This window comes from Mya arenaria, chromosome 3 (genome assembly GCF_026914265.1).
Source record: "Mya arenaria isolate MELC-2E11 chromosome 3, ASM2691426v1".
Lineage (NCBI taxonomy): Eukaryota > Metazoa > Mollusca > Bivalvia > Myida > Myidae > Mya > Mya arenaria.
The window spans coordinates 42,560,562-42,582,753 of NC_069124.1; the positions used below are offsets into that span (position 1 = coordinate 42,560,562).

A 22,192-nucleotide genomic window follows, 5' to 3' on the forward strand; every position below is an offset into this window, starting at 1 on the left:
TGACGCGTTCAAATTTTGTATCACTGTATGACGTCTGAAAAAACAACACCAAGAAGACTAATAACATGTAATTTTTTTAATCAAATCAAATTTTCTGATTATCATAACAGACAAATGCATAGATGCAGGGGTTTTAATATTCAAATGGGAATATCCTATACTAGTCACCTGAACTAGTGAACTGAATAATATGTTCTTCCTTGTCGGTCATTTATTTTACTATATTTGGGCCTACGTCTAAATAGACATACTCATTACTGAAGAATTAACATTAATGTTTGTGCTTTCATCTGATATTTTTTTTAATTTAAATGTAAAATTTTCGGTGAAATAGTAGATTTAAAACCTTGGATTTTTAAAACATATTTTTCACTAAGTTTAATGATTATACATATTGTGATATTATTTTAAGGTGCTTTTACCAAATCAACATTGTCAGAATTTAGATATATGTTTGTTGATATGTGTTTTGATTTTCTGTCTCAATTTTGACTGCTGCTAATGTTTTGATGCAGAGCAACGTTGATGGTGACGTTTTTTCAGGGGGTCTTAATCGGCCAAAGTAAATCCAAAAAATGTCGGATGTACATATTAATCAATTTCTTATGATATTGACATTTCATTTTGTGTTTCATTGATGGGAGTATAAGAGTAAATACATGATATAAACACTACTTCTATGCCGAAAGCGCACTATTGAGCAAAGTCTAGAGTGTATAGATGAGTGGAATGCACATAATAATGTATGTGAACTGTTTTCTAACAATCTGATAATTTTAGCCGATTATTGAAAAGCTGTTTACCAGACTGACAAACAAACAGACAGACAGACAGAGACAGTGACAGTGACAAGGTGTGTGTGTGTGTGTGTGTGTGTGTGTGTGTGTGTGTGTGTGTGTGTGTGTGTGTGTGGACGATTTGTTGACGTTTATAAGGATATTTATGTCATTATACAATGACATAAACTGTACGGACAAAATATATATAGCTTTCAGGTGAAATTAGTAAAAATCCCCCAGATCATTCCTGGGTGTCTGGCCGTCTATCTTTTTTCTAGAGGTTGAAGTTTTCTTCCACAAAGCTTTTGCATAACGTCGTATAAAAATGTCTGTCGTACAACGGGTAACATGGAAGTCGTTCAAATATACAGAATCAAACAAACCAAAAAAATACTTAAACAAATAAAACAACGCAATGGTCATTTAGAACAACCTATTGTTTTGTAAAAACAGTAACCAAAGGTCAAGTTCGCCCTCTCCATACGTGCTGTTCACTTTGTCACATCCCTTTCAACTAATACCCGGCTCCCATAAATCAGGAGCCAAGTGGAAACCGTTGAACGTTCGCGGGTTGGGTGACTCAATAACATCGACTGGATGTCCGACCTACGTCGGTCTTACCAAAGGGTAACATGTGATAGCAGGGACATTGAAGATGAGTTTCACTTCATGTTCAAGTGTGATATATATCAAAGCATAAGAAAAAGATACATAAGTCGTTATTACTGGCAGAATCCAAGTATGTTTTAGCTTATAGGACTGTTACAAAGTAAAAATAAGAATGTATTAAACAATCTTTCTTGTTATATAAATTGTGCGATTAAAATTAGAATTAACTTAAACAATACCTAAAGTAAGACGGTTTCTGTTTTATGCTTATTGATACATATGCTATAAAAAAATATAGTAACATAATAATAAATGGTTTTCTGAACTTTTTATTACTACCCGCCACATTGTTTTCTTTGTATTATTGTATGTTTTGTTTTATTTTAAAATGTATTATTTGTATGTGTATGTGTTTGTTTTTGTATGTATGTACATTTCTGTGATTGTTTGTATGATGAGAGACTATAAAGTCTAAATCAAAATAAACTTCTGTTCTGTTCTGTTCTGTTAAACACAAAACATTTTGATTCAAACAGAACAAATACATATTTCAAAAGACATATTGCATGCACATTTAAATTATTCGATTGTATTGTCAAACCTGGAACCAAAGAAAACCCCTCCGTACGTGCTGTACACTAGTAATGGGCAATCGGCTTGGAATTTCATAATCGATTAATCGCAGACCCTGATCGATCGATTATCTGATTAATCGGCTGTAATCGGACAGTATCACATAAGCATCATTTTCTTATGTATATATCAATAAGGACCTTAGTTTTCATGTAAATTTCATTTCTAATGCTTCAGTCGGAAAACAGGAATTATTTCTGGCACATTGAATAATTCTGAGAAAAAAAATAATAAAAAAAGGCTTATGAAGTAAGGGAACATTTCATGGTGAGGTTTACTTAAGTTGACTGTTATTTTTAAATTAACACAAGGTTTTGGGTTGATAATTGCCCTAATGCGAATAAGAATTGACTGAGGGTAATTATTTTTCACTAGGGCAATTATAAACGCAGTTGTGCTGGTTAAAGAGTGTGGTGTCCAAAGGACTTCATGTGTATTAAAACGTGCCCAACTGCGTTCATATGCCCGATAATGATATCAGTCACGGAATTCATTTCTTACATTTACACCAATATTCATTTTTATCAGGCACATTTACGCAAGGGCCAAAATGACTCTGAGCTAGAGACACTAAGGTATGAACACCACAAACAGACCACACACGCATTAAAATAGCCTTATTAATAAATGATGGAAGTATTGCCTTGGTACTCAGTGAAACACGAGTTCACTAAAAGACGAGTACTAGTCATTTAGTGATTCATTTACGTTTTTAAGGCTAATGGTCTTAACATTCAGTGTATTTTACGTTATATATTTAGTTTACATGCGTTCTCTTCAGAAACCGCATTCTGCCGAAGCGTGTGAATCTCCGTGTAGAGCATGTGAAGCACTCCAACTGCAGACTGGACTTCCTTAAGCGCGTTAAGTCCAACAGTGAGAAACTGAAGGGGTCCAAGGCTTCTTGCACATTCACCAACCTCAAGAGAGAGGTATAAACTATGGAAGAATGGGTGTATTGAAGTTGTAAATGTTGTGTTTGATTTTGCTTGTCCAACTAGAATGCTGGATTAACTCCTTATATAACACCTACCATTGACCATTTAAGTCCCTCTATGTAAATGTTGAACCTCAGAAATAAAAACTATACATAATGATACCAATAACTATTGCTCAATACATGTATCTGTTCTGTTGTTATCTGCTTTCTAAAAGAGATAGGATTTACTCTTATTATAAAACTACTACTCAGTGATTGTCTTGGAGATTCAAATTTTCAAGTGCTAGCCCCAATTCCTATATGTTTATGTTCAGTTGCAAATAACATGCAGGTCTGACTCCATACAGATCTGATAAAAATATGCTAGCTCAAAATAGTTTTATCACGTTTTTACTTCCTGACTAGTGGAAATTTTGATCACTGTTATCATTGATACTAGTATCAATTGCCGATATTTTCTCTTTTTAAGCCTGTTGGTAGAAGGACAGCTCACATTGTGAGGACAAAGTTGAACAAGCCTCAGGTCCTCCGACCCATCCCGTACGAGTTCATTGCCTGATCTGTACATATGAAAATAAAGAGAAAAAACGATAATGATACTGAGAGTGCTACAGCCAGGATTTGAAAAGTGCAGGATGCTAGGTTGGGAAGAGCACTTTTGATGAGCCTTAATAGGGCACTTGAAAGAGTGTTCAATTCATATTGTTTGTATTGTAACTACCTTCAATACACAATGGTTTGTGAATAATTAGCTGTTATCCTAAATGGCAAAATTATGTATAATTATATATTTATTTCTGAAATTTGACTTGACCATGTCCAATGAACATTAAATGTAGTTTAAAACTATAAGAAACCAGGTTGTATGCAATTTAATAATCGTCGAAGGCGGGTATATCAATAAGGGCATAGTTAAAGTCAATTTCTTTAATTTTTCATTCTAAAATTAAAAGAACTAAGTGTTTTTAACATTAATGTATGTTTTTTTCAATTATGTCAAAGCAAATAATGTATTTTTAATACATTGTATTGCATGCACATTTAAATACTTGAATTGTTTGTCAAAGCATAAACTAAGACAAAAACATAAGCCCCTCCCTTCACTTCGTAACAGCGCCCCTCCCACCACACCCCTTAATCGAGGAGCCATCTAAAAAATGCTGAACGTCCGCTTTTTGTGTGACTCCATAACTCCGACTGAATGTTCGACCCTCCTCGGACGCATGCCTTCTCACCGGCACTCATCCGGACAATGGTCATCGCGCTGGAGGAGTACGTGTCGCAAATTTCTTCCGAGTCCGAAAAGTCTTCACCCTTGACGATGCCATTTACAACTGTTTCGGCGCCAATGTAAACATTGTCATCAGAATGCATTGTAATAGGCAAGAAGAAGAAGCTGTCAGCGTGCGCGGCACATTGAATGGGACTTTTGCATGTGTGTGTGTGTGTGCGTGTGTGCGTTTGCTTGCGTGCGTGCGTGCGTGCCTGCGTGTATTTGTGTGTGCGAGCGTGCGTGTGTGTGTTTGTGTTGAAACTACTTTAAATACAATATTGCATATGAATACCTCAGCTGTTGTCTTTAATGGCAAAAATATGTATGTACATTGTGTGTATTTTTGATAATACCTATTTCTGACAGTTAACTTGAATGTCCAATAAATATCAATACCCTCCTCCCACCACTATTTAGGCCAAGCTAGAGCACTGGGCTTCCTGATGGTGTACCAGTTTGCTCAAAGGAAAACACGGGCAATTGGTTTAATATCTGCATATTTTGGATACATTATTATATTGAAGATGTATTATGGAACCAGAAGTGTTTTGGAGTGATTACTTGAGGGAGTACAACATTGTTTGTGTTTTTTTTCATTCTCGTATCAAACAGTATAAAGGTTATACTTAAGGTCGGACGCCATCTTGACTAAAGTGTGGGGTAAATGAACAATACAAATACAATACAAGGTCAATATCTCAATGAAACCCGAGCGAACAATCCGCTGCATTGATGGGTTAGTGAATAAGGTTGTCGAAACCCACTTCGATATAGAATCATGTCTTGATGAATGCTACGCTTACCTTCGGGTAGATTGTGCACTTGAATGATATGATCAGGTACCGCCAGAGCCTTTCCGTCAGTGTGCAAAATCTTGGACCGTGGGCATATCTCAAAAACCGTTTTAATTCATCATTGAACTTCGTACAAATTTGGCCATTTGAGATAAGGCCACTACTTTTATATAAATTGGTTTACAAAACCGGCGGGTGTAATTTTCCGAAAAGTACAAAATAAATAAAAAATGAATTTCACTTTTTTTTCAAAATTATTTTCCTGACCGTATTGATTTTGGTGCGAAACGAACGAAAAAAACGAACAGATAAGAGTTCGAAAGCAGTAGATCTCGACTGGTTTGTTGTTCCGTAGCCGTATTCGCCAATTTATAGTGATAGCATGTGAGCCAGTCAACTGTTATGGCAGCGCCGTTGGCAATGGCGGAATTGACGATAGCAGTCATTCTTTGTATGAAACAATTAATTAAAATATGCAGGAGTTGTTAAAATAACAATAGCAATAAACATTGGCAAATTTAACAGCCGACACAAACAATAACTGTCACGTGATTGTTGTTTTTCCCCGCCAATTTAGGTCATGAAAATATTGTTGTTTATAGATAAAAAATAAAAGTGTTAATTATCTGTAAATTATGTGTGAGAAAAACATTTTATAACAGTTTATGGTTTAATACCAAATAACAGTGCACTAAGTGTGAGTGGTGAAATCGAAAGTAAATTTTCTAAGTTGACACCGGTGACCTAGTTTCACAAGTTCGGTCGGTGGTGTTTATGGATTTGAATTCACAAAATGGTTTGGAAATAATTGTCATTGAGTCAATGTAAAGCTTGTGTTTATTCTAGATTACATGTTTATTCATGTTTGGGTTAATAGTAGAGTAAAAACAAAGAGTTAAACACACGTGTCAATGACATTTACTAATGCCAGGAGTTGTGTGCAAAACATTTAGATAAAACAACACGGAAAACTATTTTGAATAAGTCCATTTCAATTTGTAATGAACTTGATATTTCACTATAAATACGATTTGTTGTTGTAACCAAGGAATACTCTTTAAAATGAAAAATAAACAAGCATTAAGTAAAGATGCCCTGTGAACGCATGTATACACAAAATGGCGGGGTTGGAGAAAATATCCGATACATAATTATGGATTTCTCTGTTACTATCATTGGTACATAAAGTTAAGTCACATGCTAGATTTATTATTTTGCTATGTGATTTTTATGTACTGATGTGGTAATTTGCTGCAAGATTTGAATTTGAAATGGATTTGGTGAACATCCCATGGTAAATATCCCGGTCCGAAAATATCCGGACTTAGCATGGATCGGGTTACACACAACTAGGACCCCGCATGGTAAAGGTTATTAAAATTCAAATCTAGGTCTAGTTTGGTTTTTAGTTTTTCAGGAATTGTTTTCACAATATTACGTAAAGCTCAAATGTCTTCATAAAATGTTACTTCCTTATTTACAAAATTGGTAACTATTATTCACTTTATTGACATTTTCCAAAATTGAAATAACTGAAACAATGTTTAGAAAATGTAATGTATTGTTTAAATACAGTGCAATTTTTGTGTATTTTAATGCGTAAAATTTGCCTTCTCTTTTTTTTTAAATTTAATATTGGTCAGTTTTTAAGTGTTCTGCATTCACTTTTGCTTTAGCATACTCTTAAAGCTAAACAAATGTCTTGCTGAGTGACATTCAATGTATCTTTGATAAAAAGTGTAGTTTATGCATGTGAACATGTTTTATAGTCAATTGCAATGATGTTTTATATGCACAGTATGTAAGATTTAAACTGTGTGTTTAATTAGAACTTTGAAACTTTGAGTGTATTAAAACATGCATTAATAGCAGTTTGAAAATTTAAAATGTCAAGTAAATGATATAAATTTTCAATGTTTTTATGTTGTTCTCTGATTTTCACCCTTTAAGAGTATGTTTTGTGACTTTTTTCCTTTTTTTCCTTTTTTCCAAAAATTCTTGTAAACCAAAAAATAAAAAAAGGAGTGGCCTAATAACGTTTATATATGGCTTTAGCGATTGTCCAGTTATTTCCCTTGTTCGACATTTTTTTTCGAAATATGCGATACACTAGGCGCGTTTTTTTCCTTTTAAGCCATTATAAGGCTTTATTACCAATGCCAGAAATCAGTATTACCCATTTTTACTTAATTTCAATAACTTATTGATAAACGAAGTTCAAATACAATGGACGATCGAAAAAATATTTCCTCACACTGGCATTGGATACCTTGCGTATGAATAGTTTATCACGACGAGTTTGTTACTATATTGAATTATCGGAGTTTAAATTAAAGGGAATAAAATGTAGACACAAGATGTAAGAATTGCAAGAAAAAAGAAAATTGTCAAAAACTTAGTCTTCACATAAAATTGATGTCGTGTACAACACATTGGATCTTACTCACTGATGAATCACACCGCTTGTACGACAAATGCATCTTTCGTAGTTTTTGCGCATTTTTCCAATTCGAAATTAAATGGGGTTGTTCACCACGTATATCCAAGTAAGTTTCAAAATAGCGCACTCATCACGTGACTTTCACATGCTTAATATACACACTTCATGGCTTTCCGGAAGAACTGACATCGCAAGGAATTCTCCTTTAAAACAATGTAGTCACAAAGCCCGATAGGTCAACGTCTGTGATTAAATTGCTCGATGGAACCTTTAAAAGATGTAAATTCTGCTGAAAATGACAGCGAGTTACTAAAACGTTTATTGACAGTTTGGTGTGTGAAATGCTCACATGACTTGCAAGGTGTTCGGAAAAACCATTCCGCGCTTTTTAAACTGGGAAACCATAATGCGATATTTTTAAACTGGGAAACTCAGCTGAGACAGAGACACGTTTATCCTAAATCATGTGAAATGATGTATGATCGGCATTTTTCTATATCGCATTGACAATTTTAGGCTTGTTTTGAGGAAATACTGTATTTACCGATTTTGGTGCCTAGTCCCTTAACCAATACACTGAACACCACATAACAGTGGTATTCACAAAATTGTCAAAAATATCCCTGACATGCAAGTAAAGAGCTGAAATGAAGATTATTTACTTCACTAATCAATCATCATAGTATGTCAAACCTTAGAGTTTTTAAATGTCTGAAAGCGGTTGATTTAGCACACGGTACTATAAGAAAACTACAACAACTAGCATGTTTAAGAATGTTTATCAAATCAGATGAATTTAAGTAAGTTGTTTATTTAACTATTTCATGTTGGCACAAAGGCGACTATACATTAATTGCTATATTTTCATCCTTGCTCTTTTTCACCGCCATTTTATTGACTCAAATATAGTTGCATTCGGAACTCCTCGGCCATTTTTTCAAAAACAACCTCGGATGTATGCCGGTACATCTGTTGAAGTAGTCCGTATTTTTTTGAATAAAAGCATTAATTAAATGTAGCGTTTAAGAGTTGTATTCATTGCTCTCAGTTTAAATTGATTGCCAGTGAAGTGTATTATTGCAAACATAATTACGATTCCCAATAGTTAAGTCATAAATTTTAACTACTAAATAAGATTACTACGCGATCTATTTGCAGCGGACTTAAACGTACCACTTTTTAAGTATGTAAACCGTCCATATACATCCGAGGTTGTTTTTGAAAAAATGGCCGAGGAGCTCCGAATGATATAGTTGTTGAACTAGGGTCTGCATTTACGTGTCGGTCCGGTACTGTCAAGAAACGGCTTTATTCATACCTATGGTGTCGATGTATAACATTTACATGTAAAATGGGGAATTGTTACGATCGTGTTTGTGGTACGTCTATAAACATATGTATATGGTCACTTATGCAATAAGAAAGAGTATGAACACATATTGAGCGGTGAACCAGTCATCCAATAAAAATAAAATATCAACCCTCGCCCCATTTAAAATGGCTGAAAATCCATCAATTAATTTATATGTTGGCCTAACAGAGAATTTTAATATTTAAGAAAATACGCTGCATACTTGTATACAAAAGTGACCAATGCATGTTTTTTTCCTTCAAATTATAGAGTTACACATATCCTCATTTTTTCGGGGCGGGATGCAACTTCTCCGATGTAAACACTTATTAGTTTACCGGCGGCAAGCTGCAGACGGCGCAAGTCAACTCATAGCCTTGCATGTATGGATCGCAAGGAAGAGAGCCGCACGAGACCTCGACGAAGTAGAACAGAGCTCCGTTCTCATTACCGTGACTTCCGGTTATAGATTCCGGCTGTCCGTCCATACAGACGTAGTTTCTGGCAGTATAATCTTTATAAGTGGTCATCAGATATCCCGCGTATTCTAATGTCCATCCCGGATGACAAACGTTCTTGGCAGGAACCATGACGACATTGGTATTTGGTGTGATGCACACTACGCAGGGTACGTCATCGTTATTCAGTTCGTTCCAAATTGTCCCGCCATCTTCATATTCGGCCCCGTAGATATAGCTTCTACCTCCTCCCTGTATGTCGACCAGCACCGGGTCCCGCGGCAAGCACAGGTAGTTGTTGCCTCCCCGGCATGTGAGAACCACGATCCCCCGGCGAACCCATCATACAGCGGCCTGGCGCCAGTTCCGCCCGGGCATGACTTCCTCCCCCATCTAATATACGTATTTCCGGTTGCAACATTTCGCATTGACGCGTTCAAATTTTGTATAACTGTATTGGCGTCTGAAAAATTATCAACAAGAAGACTATTATCACATTCAAAATTTCTAATCAAATGCTGCAGAATTCTAACACTCCTTTTTATCTTGACACAGAAATGCATACATGCAGATGTTCATATATGCAAATGGCAATATCCTACAAGTCACCTGGACACAAGCTATAGGTGTAGCTTTTTAAGAATATTGCCCTATATAGATCACGGTTTTAGACGAGCCTTGTTTGGATGTACGTGAAGTTAGCGGCCTGGCGGTCTAGCGGCGTGAAGTTGGCAGCCTAGCTACCTAGCGGCCAAATTTTTCCCTATTTCAAAGCAATTGTTTATGCGTTTTATTCAGAAAACAATGATAAATCAATGTATTTCATTCATATATTAGCATAGCGGCCATAAATTGTTTTCTATTCAGATCATTTTTATATGCGTTTTCTTCTATAACAATGATAAATTAACTGTTTTAATGCACGAATTATCAATCTCAAGCGATTATCAACACATTTTCTAAAAAGTCGTTCAAGAATTTCAGTGGCCTAGCGGCGTGAAATTAGCGGCCTAGCGGCCTAAAATGGTATCCTATTTCAAAGCATGAATACATGCCTTTTCTTCTTAATCAATGATATATTAACTGTTTTATGCACAAAATATCATTTTGAAGCTATTTTCAAGATTTTTTTCAAAAAAGTCGCTCAAGGGATTCAGCGGCCTAGCGGCCAAGCGCGTGAAGTTAGCGGCTTAGCAGACTAATATGGCATCCTATAGAAAAGCATGAATACATGCCTTTTCTTCTTAAACATTGATATATTAACTGTTTTTATGCACAAAATATCATTTTGAAGCTATTTTCAACATTTTAAAACAAATCTCGATCCAGCGATTCAGCGGCCTAGCGGCTTGAAGTTAGCGGCCTAGCGGCCTAATATGACATCCTATTTCAGAGCATGAATACATGCCTTTTCTTCTTAAACAATGATATATTAACTGTTTTATGCACAAAATATCAATTTGAAGCGATTTTCAACATTTTTTTTCAAAAAGTCGATCAAACATTTATCTATTTTAAAGCACGCAAACATGCCTGCTCTTCTAAAACAATGATATATTTGCTGTTTTTATTCATAAATTATCAATCTGAAGCGATTTTCAACATTTTTTCAAAAAAGTCGATCCAGCGATTCAGCGGCCTAGCGGCGTGAAGATAACGGCCTAGCGGCCTAATATGGCATCCTATTTCAAAGCATGAATACATGCCTTTTCTTCTTAAACAATGATGTATTAACTCTTTTTATGCACAAAAAATCAATTTGAAGCGATTTTCAACATTTTTTCAAAAAAATCTTTATGAGGCACTTTCCAATATGTATACAAAAAATAAAAAATATTAATTAAAATAAATGAGTTATGAGTGGATTTCACTTCTCGAAATCTGGATTTCACCTCGATTTCCGATTTATTTTCGAAAAAAATCGAAATATTGCTCTTACTTCTTCATTTTTTGTCCTATTTCAATATTTTGAAATATAAACCCTTCATGAGGCACTTTGCAAAATGTATACCAAAAAATATAATTAATTAATTAAAATTAATGAGTTATGTGTGGATTTCACGTTTTGAGTGGATTTCACGTGAAATACACTGGATTCCTGTATCACCCGCACCGCTAATTTTTCATCTGATTTTTTCTATATTTGAAAATGACATTTTCGGTAAAATAGTAGATTTAAAACCTTGGATTTTAAACACATATTTTTCACTAAGTTTAATGATTATACACTGTATTCTTTTAAGGTGCTTTTACCAAATCAACATTGTCATAATTTAGAAATACTATATGGTTGTTTATATGTGTGTTGATTTTCTGTCTCAATTTTGACTGCTGCTAATGTTTTGATGCAGAGCAACGTTGATGGTGACGTTTTTGTTTTCCAGGGGGGTCTTAATCGGCCAAAGTAAATCCAAAACATGTCGCATGTGCATATTAATCCATTTCTTATGATATTGACATTTCATTTTGTGTTTCATTGATGGGAGTATAAGAGGAAATACATGATATAAACACTACTTCTATGCCGGAAACGCAACGTGCAACGTCTAGAGTGTACAAATGAGTGGAATGCACATATCTATGTGAACTATTTTCTTACAATCTGGAAATTTTAGCCGATCATTGCAAAGCTGTTCACCAGACAGGCAGACAGATGGTCAGACAGAAGTGTTTTCCGTAAAATTATTTTTAATACAGTTCTTTGACAAAACTTCCTTACATATACTATTTCCATGATCACAATGATGCATGACATTAGCATAAAATGAAATGAACCTACAACAGACACACAGCTCTGCCCATACAACATCTTGGATTGAAGCAGCTAAAAAGAGTTTGTGTCCTATGACTGGCCCGACCGGGTTTAAATATGTAAATAAAACAAAGCGGTCATATTGTATAGCGGTTTTCACAAATGATCTCACATTTGAATGTATTGTTTTGAAACACCGAGAAATGATAAGTATGTGAAACAATTAATATGTTCCGTGTGCCTTACCTTCAAGTCTAGATGTGAGTGAGGTCACCATGCCTCGAAGCTCGTTTGACTCCATCTCCAGCATGACCAGCTGCTTCAGAACCTTGTACTCGTACTCAAACCGACTTTCAAACGTGCCGTCCTCCATCCCTCCTACCACAGATCCCAACAGGAACAAGATGAAAACCACCGCTGATGAGACACTTTCCATCTTATTCTTCGGCACGCAGGTGTTAAAGTAATGGTTCGCTGGCCTATTTCAGCAACTACTTGCTGTCAGAAGACCGCGCTAGCTTTTATAGGGCTGCTTTCTCAATTTTTACGAGCAACAAATATGAACTGGCACAATATTGAGGAAGATAAGTATCTTTTTGAAGTATTTAGTGAAATATAATATAAGTGGGCTTTCATGACTGTTGCCTTTTTAAACGGAATATAACAGAAATGACAGGTAATTAAGATTATACAAATTTTCCACCCGTTAATCTAGGTGTGTCAATCCTTCTTTATTTTTCACCTTTTTCATTGTTAGCGGACTTTCAGGTAATAATTGATGAATGGGTGGCCACAATGATGAGGAAGAACACCTTTGTGTGGTCGCAACTTTAATTACCCTTCCGTTGAAACTGACATAATAACTATCTTGTACCGGACATTTTTTATTTTCATTCCGGTTGGTGGACGTCTTAATGCCCATTGTGCTACAGTTTCATATACGAAAATTAGAAATAAAACTGTATACATATAAAACTAACAAAGAAACATAAGTGGAAAAGGGTACCCACCGGTAGCAGGGTCCACGATATCGGGACTTCCGGATGGCTGAAAAAGGAGACAGACATACAGAGAGAGACAATGACAGAGACAGAGACAGTGACAGTGACCAGGTGTGTGTGTGTGTGTGTGTGTGTGCGTGTGCGTGCGTGCGTGCGTGCGTGCGTGCGTGCATGGGTGCGTGAGTGCGTGCGTGCGTGCGTGCGCGTGTGTGTGTGTGGACGATTTGTTGAAGTTTATAAGGATATTTATGTCATTACACAATGACCTAATTTGTACGGACAAAATATATATAGATTCAGGTAAAATTAGTAAAAACCCCCAGATCATTCCTGGGTGTCTGGCCGTCTATCTTATTTCTAAAGGTTGAAGTTTTCTTTCACAAAGCTTTTGCATAACGTCGTATAAAAATGTCTGTCGTACAACGGGTAACATGTAAGTCGTTCAAACATACAGAATCAAACAAACCAAAAAAAATTAAACAAATAAAACAACGACAATGATCATTTAGAACAAACAATTGTAAAAGCAGTAACCAAAATCAGCATCTAATGGTACACCTACCCTTGACCATTTAAGTCTCTCATTGTAAATGTTGAACCTCAGAAATTAAATCTTTGCATATTGATACCAATAACTATTGCTCACTTCATATATCTGTTCTATCATCTGCTTTCTATTGTCTGCTTTCTAAAAGAGTTAGGATCCCTTATCATAAAACTACCACTGTCTTGGAGATTCATCTTCCAAGTGCTAGCCCCAAATTCCTATATTTTTATGTTCAGTTGCAAATAACATACAGTACAGGTTGACTCCATTTAGATCTGATTAAAAAGACTTCTAGCTTAAAATAGTTTTATCAAGTTTTTTACTTTCCGACTAGTGGACATTTTGATCATTGTTATCATTGATGCTAGTATCAATTGTCGATTTTTTTCTCCTTTTAAGCCCATTGGTAGAAGGACAGCCGTCAATGTAAGGCCAAAGTTGAACAAGCCTGATGTCCTCCGACCCATCCCGTACGAGTTCATTGCCTAAAGTGTACATACTGAAAATAAAGATAAAAAACGAAATGTTTACTTTTATGATCAGTGAATGATACTGCAGTGCTCCAGCTTGGATTTGAAAAGGGCAGGATGCTAGGTTAGGAAGTGCACTTTTGTTGAATATGTATGCAAAAAGCTACAGAAACAAGCTCAGTAGCAAAAATTCAACATAAAACCGGTTAAGTGGCATTGGGTAAACGCCAAAGACATGGAACATCAAATCACAAACAAGAAACATGGAAAACAGCACAGAACTCAACAAACAGCATAGTTGATACATACTATATATAAACAAGTCATAAAGTCTTCATTCGAGGCAAAATATTGCCTTCTGACGTAGCATTTATGACGCAATTTATCACGTGGTATACACACACTGTTAATGGGGCACTTGCAAGGGTGTTCAATTCATATTGTTTGTGCTGTCACTACTTTCAATACAAATTAGTCTGTTATGAATAAATTAGCTGTTAATCTTAAATGGCAAAATTATAATTATCTATGTACAGTATTTTAAAACTTATTTATGGAAATAGACTTGACAATGTCAACGTAATACCAAATGTAGTTTACACTGTATGAGAAACCAGGCAATATACTTATATAGCCCGGAATTCACATAACTTGGTTTTCTCACGCCGATATTAAAAAAAGGAAATTTTAAGCTATTGAATTTCATGTAACAGACCAATGAGTGAATTGGTTTAATATCTGCATAAATTGACTACGCCATTAGATCGAAGACAATGTATAATGAAACCAGCAGTGTTTTGAAGTGATTACTTGAGGGAGTACCACATTGTTTGGGGTTGTTTTTCATTCTCGTATCAAGGTTATACTAAAGGTCGGACGCCATCTTGACTAAAGTTGGTACTAATGAACAATATTGAAGACGATTGCATTAGCATCATCATTAACCGAGGTGTCACTGCTAAAGACAAGGTCAACATTTGAATGTGTGCTTAAATCCGCTGCATTGAATGGATAAGCATAGTGAATAAGGTCGTAGGAACCCACTTCGATACAGAATCATATATTTAATAACGCTTCAGGTAGAATGTACACTTGACTTATATTATCGGGCACCGCCAGAGTCTTTCCGTCGATGTGCAAAATCTTGGACCGTCGGCATATCTCGAAAAACGTTTTAAACATGGTTCACATTTTGCCACGGGAGACAATACGCATATATGTGGCTTTAAGAGTTTTCCAGTTATTTCTCCTGTTCGACTGAAAAACATATTCGTTTGAAGACAATACAGCACGCACGTATTGTTTTTGTCTTTTAGGTTTTATTTCCAATGCAAGAAATCAGTATGTCACATTTTAACTTATAACCACTCAAACTTAAATATAGATAACTGAGGGTCAAATACCACGATCGAAGAAATATTTTCTCGAACTGGCATTGGATAATTTGGATACCTTGCGTATACAATTGTTTATCAGAACGTGTTTGTTACTATATAGAAGTATCGGAGTGATGAATTAAAGGGACTAGACACCAGATGAAACAATTGCAAGGGAAAAAAGAAAATTGTCTAAAACGTAACATAAAAATGATGTCTTTGTGTACAACGCATTGAATCTTGCTCACTGATGAATCACACCGCTTACTACAAATGCATCTTTCGCAGTTTTTTGCGCATTTTTCCAATTCGAAATTTACTGGGGTTGTATAGTACATAACAGTGGTATTCACAAGATTGTCAAAAAAAGGAGAATTGTTATGATCGTGTTCCTGGTTCGTCTGTACGCACATGTATAAGGTCCCTCATGCAATAAGAAAGAGCATGAACACATATACCGTCATCCAAGAAAAATAAAATGTCACCCCTCGCCCCATTAAAAATTGGATAAAAATCAATTAATTTATGTGTTGGCCTAACAGAGAATTTTAATATTTAACAAAATACGCAACATTAGATAAGTCTGCATAATTGTATACAAAAGTGACCAACGCATGTTTTTTTCCTTCAAATTATAGAGTTACACATGTCCCCATTTTCCGGGGCAGGATGCAACTTCTCCGATGTAAACACTTATTAGTTAACCGGTGGTAAGCTGCAGACGGCGCAAATCAACTCAAAGCCTTCCATGGATCGCAAGGAAGAGGGTCGCACGAGACCTCGACGAAGTAGAACAGAGCTCCGTTCTCATTATCTTGACTTCCGGTTATAGATTCCGGCTGTCCGTCCATACAGACGTAGTTTCTGGCAGTATGATCTTTGAAAGTGGTCATCAGATATCCCGCGTATTCTTATGTCCATTCCGGGTGACAAACGTCCTTGCCAGGAACCATGACGACATTGGTATTTGCGGTGATGCACACTACGCAGGGAACGTCATCCTCATGCACTTAGCCCAAAATTGTCCCGCCAACTTCATATTCGGCCCCGTAAATATAGCTTCTACCTCCTCCCTGTATGTCGACCAGCACCGGGTCCCGCGGTAAGCAAAGGTAGTTGTTGCCTCCACCGGCATGTGAGAACCACGATTACCCGGCGAACCCGTCATACAGCGGCCTGGCGCCAGTTCCGTCCGGGCATGACTTCCTCCCCCATCTAATATACGTACTTCCGGTTACAGCATTTCGCATTGACGCATTCAATTTTGTATAACTGTATTGGCGTCTGAAAAATTAACACCAAAAAGACTATTAACACATGCAAAATTTGTAATCAAATGCTGCAGAAATTCTAACACTCCTTTTTATCTTGACACAGAAATGCATACATGCAGATGTTCTAATATTCAAATGGAAATATCCTACAAGTCACCTGGACACAAGCTGTAGGTGTAGCTTTTTGTGAATATTGGTCTATATAGATCACGGTTTTAGACGAGCCTTGTTTGGAGGTACGTGAAGTTAGCGGCCTGGCGGCCAAGCGGCCTAGCGGCGTGAAGTTAGCGGCCTAGCGGCCTAGCGGCCTAGCGGCGTAAAGTTAGCGGCCCAGCGGCCAAATTTTTCCCTATTTCAAAGCAATTGTTCAATTTTTTTGCAGTTTTTTTAAACAATGATATATCAATGTTTTTTATTCATATATTAACATAGCGGCCATAAATTGTTTTCTATTCAGATCATTTTCATATGCGTTTTCTTTTAAAACAATGATAAATTAACTGTTTTAATGCACAAATTATCAATCTAAAGCGATTATCAACACTTTTTCTAAAAAGTCGTTCAAGAATTTCAGTGGCCTAGCGGCGTGAAGTTAGCGGCCTGGCGGCCAAGCCTAAAATGGTATCCTATTTCAAAGCATGAATACATGCCTTTTCTTCTTAAACAATGATATATTAACAGTTTTATGCACAAAATATCATTTTGAAGCTATTTTCAAGTTGTTGTTTTTTAAAAAGTCGATCAAGCGATTCAACGGCCTAGCGGCGTGAAGTTAGCTGCCTAGCGGTCTAATATTGCATCCTATTTCAAAGCATGAATACATGCCTTTTGTCCTTAAACATTGATGTATTAACTGTTTTTATGCACACAATATAATTTTGAAGCGATTTTCAACATTTAAAATAAAAACCTTTATGAGGCACTTTCCAATATGTATACAAAAAATAAAAATTATTAATTAAAATAAATGTGTTATGAGTGGATTTCACTTCTCAAAATCTGGATTTCATCTCGATTTCCGATCTATTTTCGAAAGAAAACCGAAAAACATTTTTTTGTCCAATTTCAATAACATATGAAATATAAACCCTTCATGACCGCTAGTTTTTCATCTGATTTTATTTTTTTGAAATATGTCCTTTTCGGTAAAATACATGTAGTAGATTTAAAACCTTCGATTTAAACAAATAATTTTCACCAAATTTAATGATAATACAATGTATTCTTTTAAGGTGCTTTTACCAAATCAACATTGTCAGAATTTAGAATTTCAGTATGCTTGTCTATATGTGTGTTGTTTTTCTGTCTCAATTTTGACTGCTGCTAATGTTTTGATGCAGAGCAACGTTGATGGTGACGTTTTTGTTTTCCATTGTGTCTTAACCGGCCAAAGTATATCCAAAACATGTCGCATGTACATATTTATCCATTTCTTATGATATTGACACTTCATTTTGTGTTTCATTGAAAGGAAAATAAGAGGAAATACATGATATAAACACTACTTATATGCCGAAAGCGCACTATTGTGCAAAGTCTAGAGTGTACATATGAGTGGAATGCTCATATCTATGTGAACTATTTTCTTACAGTCTGGAAATTTTAGCCGATCATTGCAAAGCTGTTCACCAGACAGACAGACAGATGGTCTGACAGAAGTGTTTTCAGTAAAAAAACAATAATAATACAGTTCTTTGACAAAACTTCCATACATATACTTTTTCCATGGTCACAGTGATCCACGTCATTAGCATAAATGAAATAAACCGACAACAGACACACAGCTCTGTTCATACAACATGTTGGATTAAAGCGGCAAAAACGAGTTCGTGTCCTATGATTGGCCCGACCGGGTTTAAATATGTAAAAAATACAAAGCGGTTAAATGATATAGCGGTTTTCACAAATGAGTTCACAATTGAATGTATTGTTTTGTAAAACCGCGAAAGGATAATTATAGAAAAACAGGCCATCATGCCACTCCATGTTCTTAACCTTCAATTCGAGCTTGTGAGGGTGGTCATTATGCCTCGTAGCTCGTTTGTCTCCTTCTCCAACACGACCAGCTGCTTCAGCACCTTGTACTCGTACTCAAACCGACTGTCAAACGTGTCGTCCTCCACCCCTCCTACCACAGATCCCCACAGGAACACGATAAAAACCGCCGCTAACAAAACACCGTCCATCTTATTCTTCGGCCTTAACGTTTTGGAGTAATGATTTGCAAGCCTAGTACAGCAACTTCTTGCTGTCGGGAGATCGCTCTTTCATTTATAGACTTGCTTTGTCAATATTTAACAGCACAAAATATTAACTGACATAATAAGAGGAAGAATTATCTGTTTTTGCTGTACTTTTTAATTACAGTGTAAGTTGGCACTGATGTATGTTGCCCTTTTAAACAGATCATTACAAAAAAGACACACACACACAGAGAGAGAGAGAGAGGGAGAGAGAGAGGAGGGAAGGAGGAAACACTTATTAGGTGGAGGTTATAGATATGGAAACGTTACATTACACGATAACATACAATGTACGAATAAAATATATTAAGGTTCACTAAAATCTATTTTGCAAAATAGAAATAATTATAAATGAATCATTCAGAGAGAGAGAGAGAGAGAGAGAGAGAGAGAGAGAGAGAGAGAGAGAGAGAGAGAGAGAGAGGGGGGGGGGAGGGAGGAAACACTTATTAGGTAGAGGTTATGAATATGGAAACGTTAAGTGAACAAACATAGATCTGTCATTACATTACACCATTACGTTCAATGTACGAATAAAATATATAGAGAGTTCTAGAAAAACTATTTTGCAAGATAAAAAAATGGATCATTCATGAATGTCTGGTCGTCTCTCTTAAATAAAAATACAATTTAAAAAAAAGACAATAGCCAATTTGTGCAACTTTATAAACAAAGCATTTTAGCTATTCGTCATCAAAAAGAAATACATGCTTTGTAAGATTGTCATATTTATTGTCAATCTGGTAACTTTCGTTATTAATCGGATATGGTTTGGCCAACCAAGAGACCGACTGACTGAATTGTGCAAATATATCCCCGGTCCATTAATATTGAAGTCATTGCGATTCAAACAAAACAAAAACATTTTCTTATAAACACACTGCATGCACATTTAAACAATGCAATTGTTTGTCAAAGAATGAGATAAGAGAAAACTTAAGCCCCTCCGTACATGCTGTTCACTTTGTTACATCCCCCCAAACACACCACTTAATTTAGGAGCCAACCAGAAAATGATGAACGTCCGCCCGTTGCGCGACTCAATAGCGCCGACTGACTGCCTGACCCCCGTCTGACGTACGCCTTCTCCCCGGCACTCATCCGGACGATTGTCATCGCGCTGGAGGAGTGCGTGTCGGCAATTTCCCCCGAGTCAGCGAACGCCACACCCTTGACGACGCCATTAACGACTATCTCGGCGCTAACGTAAATATGGAAAGGAGAACGTATTGTAATAGCCAAGAAGTAGAATCCGTCAACGTGAGCGGTAAACATTCCGTTAGTAATGTCGTAGCTGTTCACGGTGTTTGTTTCCTGGAAAGTGATATACAGAATATCAAACTAATTAAAACATGGGTTAAAAATCAGTCTTAGTCTTAATGCAAACTTTCAATTTAGCATTTATGACTGCAAACTTATTGATTACAAATGTATGGGCATGTTTCGTACGATTGCTTTTTCGAGTAGATATTTCTGAGTAGTCGTAATATTGACATGTACATGTATTTGTCACAGGGTGAGAAAAGTGTGCAGCCAGATCGGGTCTCGAACCCGGGACCCCTCGCTATCAGGGCGAGTGCTCTACCGACTGAGCTACCGGACCTCTTATACACCTTCTCAACACCTGCTTAGGTATCGGTACCGTGACATACTCCCCTACCAAGTTGGAAATCGTCCCCGAATTATCAGAATTGAGAACAAAGTTTACATGATCTCGACGAAACCACGGGTATGATATTGAGTATATATACAGTCACGGTCCCTCTTTGGGCGCCAAATGTCACAGGGTGAGAAAAGTGTGCAGCCAGACCGGGGCTCGAACCCGGGACCCCTCGCTTTCAGCGCGAGTGCTCAACCGACTGAGCTACCGGACCGCTTACACACCTTCTCAAAACCTGCTTAGGTATCGGTACCGTGACATATTTAAAAGCGAATTGTTTGATAAGGCATTTAAAAGTTATCATCTAATTTGTGATATTCATTCAATTTGGGACACACGTTGATTAGATGACCTGTATTTTGTTTTCTTTTTCAAACATTTAGAAAATGCATTGAATATATGTTTCTTAATAAAATTAGCGTTTTTATATCATATGACTAAAACACACATTGATTATTCTATAAAACTACCCATATACATAACCTATAATATCCATGCATGTTTTTTTTTTCTTTTTGTGTCTATTACGATGAGATATTTATGCTTGAGGAAAATAAACATTATGTTCTGTTCTATTTTTTTCTGTTCTGATATATGTACCTCCATATCGAATTCTATGATCTCATGGTCGCTGAGGGTGACGTCTGTGCTCAAGCACGCGTGGAATGTCTTGGGAGCTGTACGTTTATTAATAAAAAAATACGTTTGGTATGATGACGTCAAAAGTAATAATTACGCATTCGAACAGTCTCATGTCAGATATCTAAAGCACTTTTTTGAATTACAAAGATTTATTTTTATTCCGTTCGTTTTACATATAAATAATTGTACAATTTCAAATGGTTATAATACTCAGCAAATGTATCATCAATACTCAACCAGAAGTGAAGTAACAATGAAATGAAGATTTGCAATGTTGCATCTAAACATTGAAGTGAGACTTGAGTCTGCTATTAATCATGGCCCTAGGTCCATTTGTACATGTACATACAATTGAACATCCAATCTCCTACGCAGTGATCTTCCCTGACAAGCAGAATGTATCTCTGCCACCATGAGCGAGTATAGCTGGATTTCAGCTATACGAACTATATGATCAATAATTTTAAATTGGTTTTCTTTTCTCTTGTTTTGGAATATATTTTTTATCAATTTTCAATCATTCAAAGTGCATTGAGGTTAAAATACAAAAAAACAGTTAATTTACAATCTTATATGTATAAGTGATTTGCATGGTTATAGTGATTACTGTACTGTAAGGGGGTAACACTGCATAGAGTTTGTTGCACAGCTTCACACAGTAAAATGTAACCAAAAACATCGGTCTGTGTACATGTCACACCCATCCCAAGGAATTCAACAAATAATTTGATAGTTTGTACTTAAAAATGTCATTCCATTTGTTTTCACCGAAAATTATTGCTGAAGGAAAGCCGAATTAGAAGTCATGCAGTACCTTGAATTTTTCTATTACTTCAGGTTATAAGTGTCTCTTGTAGGATCGCCAACGTAACCATTAACCAATCAAAACGATTCATTTCCTGTATTTCTTCTACATTATTCATCAAACACAATATTTGATTGGTCTACAA

General features: G+C 36.2%; 1 protein-coding gene across 1 annotated transcript; it reads right to left on the minus strand.

Annotated features, from left to right (window-relative positions):
* Window positions 1-9,314: 9,314 nt before the first annotated feature.
* LOC128228601 (uncharacterized) lies at window positions 9,315-12,607 on the minus strand. The gene is made up of 2 exons (XM_052940007.1): window positions 12,276-12,607; window positions 9,315-9,740 (listed from the first exon to the last, which is right to left on the minus strand). Exons 1-2 carry the CDS (start codon window positions 12,463-12,465, stop codon window positions 9,463-9,465), a joined length of 468 nt encoding a protein of 155 aa, XP_052795967.1. The 5' UTR covers window positions 12,466-12,607; the 3' UTR covers window positions 9,315-9,462.
* Between the last annotated feature and the right edge of the window lie 9,585 nt (window positions 12,608-22,192).